Raw genomic sequence first — 9607 nt, 5'->3', positions numbered from 1 at the left:
TCATGAGCTGATTATGTGCAGGTCTCATGAAGCCGGAAAGCCGTATGCGTGTTCGTTCTGCGGAAATCGATTTAAGAACAAGAACGAGGCCGAACGCCATCAAAATAGTGTTCATGTTCGGGACAAAAGCTGGAGTTGCTCGGCTCTGAATGACTATGATCAAGCTTTCCACGATAGTACGAATCGTCCCGGTGAAGCAGACTCTTGTGGTTACTGCGGTGAGGAGTTTCTCAAAAATGGGAGAGGTTCAGGGGATCCCGCCTCGCATCGCGGCACTGAGCAGGACTGGTATGAGCGTGTCTACCATCTTCGAGAGGTCCACAAGTTCCGAGAGTGTAACTCGAGCAAGAAATTCTTCCGTGCGGACCATTTTCGTCAGCACCTTAAACACAGCCACGCAGGCACAAGCGGTACATGGACGAATGCGCTAGAGAACGCCTGCATACTGATAGAGGATTCAGCTGCAAGATGAACCTAGATGTCCCAGGCGTGACTTATCAACAAGAATTAGCTAGAAACTATCATTACATTCACACGGTCATACACCGGATTCAAAACCTCGGGACATAGAACCGCGACTTGGTGTCGACGCGCTCAGCTCATACGTCTGCCCATGGCGGAACGATTCGATACCGAGCCGGCGACGCGCAGGACCTCCAGAGCTTTTTTCTCGCTTGAGATTCCTTTGCATGAGATAGCAGAAACTTCTCGCTTCAAGGCTAAGCTCATATTTTTCTTGTCAGCTTATAGGCATCACAAGTTTCAAGAGCGTTCTGTTGAGGCATGCGGGCGGTATTCACAAGTTTAATGTGCTGGCCGGTTGGAGACATCCATGTCTAAGACACCGACTGGTCTCCATTGGGGGCTTCTAATATGAGTTTAACACACTACAAAGGTAATCACCGAAGGAATCGACGGCACGGCCGGGTGCGAACGGCTGCTATTTTTGGGACGAACTTTTTGATTACCAACAACAGTTCGATGATGCTGGGCAATAGTCCTCGTTGGAAAGAATTTCGCTCACAGACACGGTTGTCTGCTCTAATCGTCCATACTGTTCTGGGATCGCGTATTCTCTGTCTTCACACGCACGGTCCGGTTACCGTCTCGGGCCCCATCCGTCCCATACGGACCTGCAAGCTCCCGGGCCTGACCCGCGCCCCACACCGGAAACGCGTCTCGCTGCCCTCCTCTGCACTACCTTACCTTCCGGTCGGGTCAGCATTATCGCCCGAACCCACCGCGCGGTTCGGACCGGGAGTAACAGGAACCACTCTCTCCTTTCCCAACGCACATATACGAAACAGGCAAGTTGCATAAACCGCACAAACCGCACGCTGGCATTTGGTGACGATCACACGTCCGTCTGATGAGATAGCAAAATTCCATTCAACAAGATTAAACAACCTTTTCCTCGGGAGGTGTAAAAGGGAAAAAAATAAAACAAACAGTGTGCGTGGTACAAAGGTATAACCTAGAAGCCAGGTGAGAAACTGGAAAGCAGCTTGTTACCGGATCGGTGTGAGGGAGGGGAAAAAAGAAGACGTGGGAGTTTGATGGAGTTTTCCGTAAGCCCAATAGCCTACTTTAGACACACTCAAGGTACCAGAAAACAGAAGACCTCAGGATTCGAGTGATCCCACGTCATCCAGAGAGCCCCTAAACATCGACGCCTGCAACCTTCTCAACCCTGAACTCCGTGTGGCTGGCTGGAGCTCGGGGATGATCTCTGGTGGGCTAGAACTACCTTACGGGCCTTCTTACCCTCCAAGGGTTGGGTTGGGGTTGACGGATGGATTGGAATGCGCTCCCTTTCGGTCGACTTTTGTGCGAAAAGGCTGCGCAACGCAAGGCAACGCAACCACCGTGCCACCCACCACCAAACGCAACGCGTACCCTGGAATCGGTAAACCTTCATTCAGGAAACCAGTTTGAGACATTGTTCCAGTGCCGAAACATGTCAGCGGAAGCGGACACGGCCGGCGTCGTACAGAGACCTCTTTGACTGACATTTGACCCCGACTTTTCCTAACAAGACTGACTTAACATGTTCCTCCTCTTTTGACTCGAACTCGACTGCTGATACGCTCCCACCACGTGAACGAAAAACTGCAAGCAGGAAGAAAAGAGGAAATTGCGTGACGCGGACGTGACGAGAACGTGGCTCAACGTCCGCGGAAGGCAGCGCCAAGGGAGAGGACTCCCGTCAGTTGACTTTCGTCATGTGTTAGTGTTGGTCTTGTCGGAGCCCTTCCCTTATGTGGCGCAACTGATTACATCGCGCAACAACTCTTCATAAATATGATGATGATTATCTTTTTCTTTTGTCTAACGCTCTCTCATGCTGATTATGTTCGGTCGACATTTTCCTGTGGCTGTTCGCTCCGCGGTGGGGAGGAATTGAGATAGCTTCGTACCCAAGATTATAACGCACTCGTAACTTCCGTCTGAAAATCTCACACGCGCTTAAATGTAGTTCCCTGACACAAACGTTCCCATACATCATCTCCATATAACCATGTCTCGGGTTGGGGGCCTAGAAGCCTGTTCCACCTGCTCACCTGACCATTTCAAGAATAACTCCCGCTGAACTGGGGTAATGCGTTGCCACCGGCCATCTGCGTATAGAAGGGGGGTTTGAGCATGTCCCAGTCACCAATATTGGGCGCGCAGACCATCCCGCCCGCCGTGAATTCCTGAATGTCCTCAAGCATAGTGCCGAATCGCTGACCCTGGTTCTGCTGCACATATGAATCGATGCTGACTGTCTCGGCATTGACATTAGCCATCGCAGCCTCGTTTGATAGGGAGCCGGGAGTTGGCGGGAAGCCCTGAGTTGGTGAGTGATGTGAAATGCCTCCGGCATAGCCTTCGTGACCGGCTTGCTGGTGGAATGCGGCGGCGTTGATGGCGGTAAATGACGACGCTTGGCGGGAATCTCTCCGGCTGTCCGACAAAGAAGAGCTCCTTTCCAATGTGCTAGCCCGCGATCCATCGGAGCCGTCGTAGGCTGTTGGCCGGTCGTCGTCCATGATGATGCCATTGCTCGTAATCTTGTCGGCCTTTGCCCTCCACTCTTCCAGTCCGCCGCCACCTCCTCCCAGTCGAATAGACAGAGAACCATCTCCGCTCTTCTTCAAACCTCGATTTATGTAGTCGGAGTAGACCTTAGTAAGATACTAATTAACGTCCTTGAAATACGTAACGTAATTAGAGGCTATACTAAAGTAGGGTATAACCTTAGTTAATGCACAGAAGGCGATACTAGTATTCCCTGTCTACGTGCTCTCAGATATGTTTCCCAAATTCCGTTCTTTAATCTCCTGTTTACTAACTATATAATTTTAAGTATCTATATAAAGGTAGTGCCGTATATATATTCCTATAAATACTACTTACTAAATCGCAAATATAACTAGTAACGAATATAGAAGTTTATTTTTATATATCGAGATAAGGTCGATAATATCCCTTTTAGCTTTAAAAACTTATTTTGCGCTTCGTTTTTAAAAATAGTTAAGAACGGTTTTATAGTTAAATATAGGCTTATCTAGAGGGCTAACCGGCTTAAAATATTTAATAATAATAAACGGGATATATTCGCAATATAGTATAATTTTATATAGGGTACTTAGTATATAAAGTAATATATATATATTATTATTGTGTTTTTAAAAGTTCGAGCTAGACTAGGTAAACTCTTCTAAAAGGTGAGCATAAAAAGCGTCTACTTTCTTATTTAATTAATAAAAAGTCGACTCTTAGTCCTATAGTAAAAGGGATTCCGTATAGCGGCCGCCTATAAAATTATACTTAGTAATATTACCCTAAAAATCTACTAGTTATACGAATCGACTTAATACGCTATTATTTATTAGTGGCTTTATACTATGTCCTATTTGCTACAAAAATTTAGTATAGACGATATAGCTAAGGTTAAAAGCGTATTTAGTATATAGTAACTAGATTTAAAAATCGTTAAACCGAACTATAAAAACCTAATCTAATCTGCAAGATAGGAAACGATTTAGTATTAAGTAACTAAATATAGTATAATGCCTAACCTCTTAATTTTTTTAAAGGTTGGAGGGTAGTTAGGTAGATTTACTTAATCGAGGAGATAAGGCTAGAGTTCTCTTACTACCTAAAGGCTTATTTCTAAACCCTAATTTTAAGCCTTAAGCTATTTATATAGTAATACTAATATATATCTATATAGCTAAGCCGCCATTTGGCTAACTCTATTTATATAAGCTAAGCTTAAGGAAAGCTTAAACGCGGACAATAGTAGCTAATATTAAAGCTAATTTTAGTTCTCTTAGTACCTTTATTAGAGCGTTTAAAAAGTACTCTAAGGCTATTAATAGCTCCGACTTAAATAGAGCACTATAAGATTTAGGGTCCGGGATCTTATTATAAATAAAATATGCTATATATTTAATTAAGTTAGAATAAAATCTTATAGTAAGAGTTAAAATACTTAGTAGGATAAGATTTGATTTGGTTAACGGCTTCTTACTCTTTTTATTATAAATAACGCTCTTAAGAGTTAAGAAATATAAAAATGGGAGTTTAGTAGCGAAGTATAGCTTAAAAATATTGAAGAGTTAATATTATAAATCGATAGTAAGATAGGTTACTAAAAAGACTTCCTAAGTAAGTACAGTAGTAGTACGTCTATTAGAGGACGTTGCATCTTCGAGCTTCTTTACTCGCTTCCGGACATGCCCGACTTCCACTACCTGCCTTGGCACAGTCGGCGGCTTTGATCGTTTCGCCGGAAGAGGCTTTGGATCAGGAAACTCGCAATTATGTCCTGCCTTGATGCATGTGTCGCAAGGTGATCCGGTGTTGTCGTTGTCGCATTTGGTTTTGGATTTCCTGCATCTCAAACAAGCTATGCTAGATCTCATCGGCGGCTGCATAGCTCTAGAGGGTCTTTTAGCACTTGAGCCTCTCGCCGAGGTCGCCTTCGAGTCATCGCCGTCGGGCACGATGGAACCCTGAGGTATGGCTATTTCCGGAGCTTGCTTGCTTGCCGGCTTTGCTACGGCGAGAGTTGTAGAGGTATTCTCCTGTCGGGTTAAGGGTTTGTAACATCTTCCCTTTGGCGTGGCCTGAGTAGGGAGCGCTGTGAGTGCGTCATCGGAGTCCGAGGCAGGAGACAGCAAAGACTTGATGCATAGTTGAGAAGAAATTGTGACGGTTGGGTCTGCTATGGACCCGTGGAGCCAGCAAGGGGAGCAAGCGACGGGGCGCATGAATGATAGAGAGGGTAAGATGCGCAGAGCTGGAGGGTGATGGCCACTATCTGTCGAGGTAAAGGAATACACGTTAAGTTTCTAAGCGTGACTAAAATTGCCAGATAGCCAAAGGGCTCATAGTTGAACAAACGACTTCTTTTTACTTTCTGGAGATGAAGAGCACAAGCTCTAGCGATAGTCGTTGGCGCCGAGAAGTCGAGGTCGATCATTTATGTGGGGATGAAGAGAGTTGACCTGCTGGAAATTTCTAAGGGCAAAACGAGAAAACCAAGGATGTGGAATCTAAAAGTCAAACGAGGTGGAATGTGGCTATCTTAAACAACAGCAATTATTCTAACGCTCACGTGCCCGCGACACAGGCTGGGGAGGGTGGAAACTTGGTTTGTTATTAACCACTGTGCCGTCGGCCTCCGGATTGAGTGTATGCCCATCTTTAATGGCTATCGCTGCTTGCTCACCCTTCTTTGCCTGTTCTCCCTCGTTTTTAGCCAGGGGTCCTGTGGAATGTTTTGGCTCTCAGTGGACATGATTGATGATGTGGTTTCAGGAAGGTAAAGCTGTTGTGAGCGAGGATGTCTCCACGGCCCAACACACATCTAGCCGGCCTCTTCCGCTTCTCAGCTACTGAAACCCCCTGGTATCGGCTTTTTTTTTTTTAGTCTGGGATCAGGATGTTCTTATGACTTTCCCGACGCCTTCGTCCAGGGTGCTGGATGATATACCTTCCCCTTTCACATTCTCCTACGATTTCCGACATGAACACGCAGTCAAAACCACCTATCCTCGCCAATAGTGGAGCAAATGAAAGCTTTGAGGGACCGTTTAGGCTTTGTCATCGTGGTTCTAGCCTAAGGAGGTGCCGTCCTTTACTTCGACGAGTTGGCCGAGGAGAAACACTGGCTTGGGCCTAAAGATCACAATTACGGTGGTCAACAAGTCTAAATGAGTAATAATGCATGTATCACCAAGGAGCATCAAGTTCTATATAATGGCAATCTAACGCTATATCAATTCCCCGTCCAAGACGTATTACATTAGAAGTAGACACTGTCAGATCGACTTTGACACACGAGGTAATCGTATCAATTTTCCACAATAAACCGTGATAGTGATTGAATGAGCCAGGAAGGAAAGAATATAGAAAAGAATGGAAAATGAATCGAAAGACAAACTCTTACTCTAATGCAATCAGTTTGTTTTCTATCTTTCCGAAATGGCCGCCCTCTCCCTCTGTAGATATCAGCTCATACAACAGGTATGCCTGAATGGTTCACTGACACCGGAAGAGGGTCGAATGACGGTGAGCGTCAGGCTTGACGCTCTAACTTTATCCACATATAACTGTCCCAACAATCCCATATCCTCGTCTTGAAACGCCCGTTTGACACAGCTCACGTCTTCATCGACTTTAGTAGGTGCATCAATCATGTGACCCTCCATGACGGCACTTTACCTGCAGATTCGTATCGCCTCGTCAAATTTCCACATGTCTATTTGAGATTGGGCACCAGGGTAGCCCTTAACAGCGGAGTTACGGTGGAGTTATAGATGCTCCTGCGCAGTGTTATGAATCAGGCATGCCAGGTTCAACGTTGAGCCGCCAAAGATAATCAGTGTACTTCGTCACAGCTATTGAAGTCCGATGCTGAGGTGTGCTTTGTAAGGCCACCAGAATCTGTAGCATGGCTAGAGCCTGAAGTTTCTCCAGGTAGGGGTGACTGTCCTTCGAGGTATTTGCGCCAGCGTCGCAACTCTGTTGTTTGCTCACCAAGTCAGCTGAGGGCACCAGATCACGAGCTAGCTCGGACCCAAGGAAATTTGTTAGGTCGCGCACGTGATGTGGTTGGATAAGGGCAGAGTAGTGGGCACCCAAGCAGCACATGCCCACCAACAAGCCAGTGTAGGCATCCACAATACAGAACGCGGATGTATGGAGAATAGGCCATCTGACACTGACTTCAGTGTACTTTTCCAGTAGGGTGCGAACATTCCCAGCGGAGAAGTACTGGTTGAAGCTGGTGCGTTCGTTGGTTATCGGGGAATCTGCAGAATAGAGGAAGCTGAGGATCCGGTCGGAAAGGAGTGCAAAAGGATCTTCGATCGATTGCGGCACGTTCCAAGTCGAAAAGAAAAGGGAATCGCGGTGGTCTAAGGGGCCAGAGGGTCCACTTGAACACTGAACGCCAGTAGTAGGGACCGGGTCGGGTGCGATCAGTGTCTGTACGGGACGTCCAAGAGAAGATTGAGTATGATTCTCACGGGCCTGTTGCAATCCAGCCTGGCGGATCCGAGTCCGATCAAGGCTTGATAGCTGGCCTGAGTTGGGCTCGCCATTCGAGAACATCTTATCTTTACGCGAAGTCATGTTGTCACGCCGTTCATACAAGTGGCCGCCCGTGTCTACAGATCAACTTTGTCAGCAAGGCAATAAGATGCGCGGCTTAGCGAGTCATTACTCACGGCGTACAAGGCGACTCTTCTGGCGCTTCGCTTGCAAGTAGGTTTTGTCGTAGTGAGGGTCAGGGATCTTGCCGTTAGCTTTGACTGGTATCACAGTGCTCTTGGTGTTGCCAGTGCCAGCAGGAGTAGCGGTAGGTCCGCCAGAAGCGCCGGTGAGAGCTCCACGGCGACTAGAAGAGCCGATGACATGTTTAGTCTGATCGACATCATCCATACCACCGGAAATGACACAGCCAGTGCCGCGGTGAGAGGTCATCCCAGACCGAGGCCTGGCCACATTAGCGGGCATAGAATGCAGAACAGAAGAAACATGTCTAGACGCCGGGGCAGGCGCGATGGGCTGAAGGTGAGAAGTGCCCATCGTGGTCAGGGGCAGCATGGACTGAGTGTCGTACGTCTGGAGCAGGGGAGGGCGCTCGCCTATGTGCTGGTAAGGATTGTAAGGCGGCTGCTGCTGATGCTGGAACGGCATCATGTCGGTCTGGGAATCCGGCGTGCTGGGAATCGCGGAAGTGCTAGGAGTGTGGGGGTTACTGCGGTTCATCGGGTCTATGGCGGCGAGGGTTTGCGGCTGCAGAGGCGGCAGAGTCTGGTGAGGCAGCAGACGTTTGGTTTGCTGAGGTTGACAAGGTATGATGGCGGGACGCGACGGGTAAGAGACAGAGTTCGTGTCTATACCATCGGTAAGGTACTGAGGAGCGTCCATGCTGTCCGCAGTAGGCCTGTCGGATTTTTGTCGAGACAAAGCCCCGCAGCACAGCTTGCTTGCTGCGAGATCAAGACGCGTTCTTACGTCTGTACGGGATCGTTGGGAGTGTCGTGTATTACCGAGCGACGAAAATAGTCACGTCGTTGGTCCAGTTGAAGATGTCGCTGCCAGGTGGAAAGCAAGATATGCTCCAGGTATCTGGTGAAGCCCAGTTGGAAACTTATTCAGGATAAGCTTTTTGTCAGACGAAGAGCGGATATTCTGTGATGATGAAATAAGGCTACAATTAATCCCGTGAGAAGTTCTTCCAGGGAGGACTGGGAAAAGAACTTATATGGACGGATGCTTCTTGGTTCCACAATTCTCTTCGCGGTTTTCTTCGCGCAGAAAACAAGACTGCCAAGTGTCTGATAAGGGGGATTATGAAGCGTGTGCTTGAGAAAGGAAACCTCGACCTTGCTAGGGTGGTGACGGAGATAAATGGTGAAGGAATTATCGAGCGATGGCCAATCCAGCACTAGCCCGAGAACCAGGTCTCGGTCCGTACAGTCTGCCCGGTAGTGGATCTGCTCTTCTGGCGTTCAATGGGGGCACAGAGGTGTCTACGGACAGCACAGGCCGACAAGACAAGGATGACAAAGTGGTTTCCGGATTGGTGACCGGAACAAAAAACTGATGCTCCCATCACCGACGAAAAGCGTAGATGTTTCATCGGGCATATTGTTGGATGGAGTCTAAGGCGGGCTGCTCGCACTGCTCAGCGGATGGCGGAGAACGGCGTACCGGCGCAGGGGACGACAAGTACCTGACTCTGACGACCAGCCACCTTGGTTCGTCGCCATACGACGCTGGCGGGAGACAAACCCTATCAGCAGGAGAAGAGTCTGGGGGTCGAAGCATCCCTGCACAGATGGGCGTTGGCGCGAATGATGGTAGTGGTAACGCCGTGCAAACACCCACCCCCCTGGCCTTCTTTCCAGGGCAGGGACACTAACACGACTGGTGTCGGCCTATCACTCCACCTATCTAACAAGGGCCTAGTATGAAGCACGAATGGCCTTCCAGACAACGCTACTTCCTATAGCGCGCGGATCATTAGCCATGGCGACGACACATCAAATTGGCGAGCGCGCTGAGGTGACAAGCACGATGAGCAAGACTCGGGGTTGATGGC

The 9607-nt window shown here is 48.2% G+C and overlaps 2 protein-coding genes across 2 annotated transcripts; both read right to left on the bottom strand.

The window, feature by feature from the left end:
* Window positions 1-2570: 2570 nt before the first annotated feature.
* Window positions 2571-3032, bottom strand: CTAM01_16579 (fungal specific transcription factor; the record flags this gene model as incomplete). Its single annotated transcript, XM_060532572.1, has 1 exon — window positions 2571-3032. One exon carries the CDS (start codon window positions 3030-3032, stop codon window positions 2571-2573), a length of 462 nt encoding a protein of 153 aa, XP_060372855.1.
* Window positions 3033-6828: 3796 nt separating this feature from the next.
* Window positions 6829-8529, bottom strand: CTAM01_16578 (uncharacterized protein; the record flags this gene model as incomplete). Its single annotated transcript, XM_060532571.1, has 2 exons — window positions 6829-7664; window positions 7725-8529. Coding segments are annotated over 2 exons (1641 nt in total), but the record flags the coding sequence as incomplete, so codon positions are not given.
* Window positions 8530-9607: the final 1078 nt, after the last annotated feature.

Source organism: Colletotrichum tamarilloi (genome assembly GCF_030869305.1).
Source record: "Colletotrichum tamarilloi strain Tom-12 chromosome Unknown Scaffold_237.1, whole genome shotgun sequence".
NCBI classification, from domain to species: Eukaryota; Fungi; Ascomycota; class Sordariomycetes; order Glomerellales; family Glomerellaceae; genus Colletotrichum; species Colletotrichum tamarilloi.
This window is presented reverse-complemented; position numbering and strand designations above follow the sequence as displayed.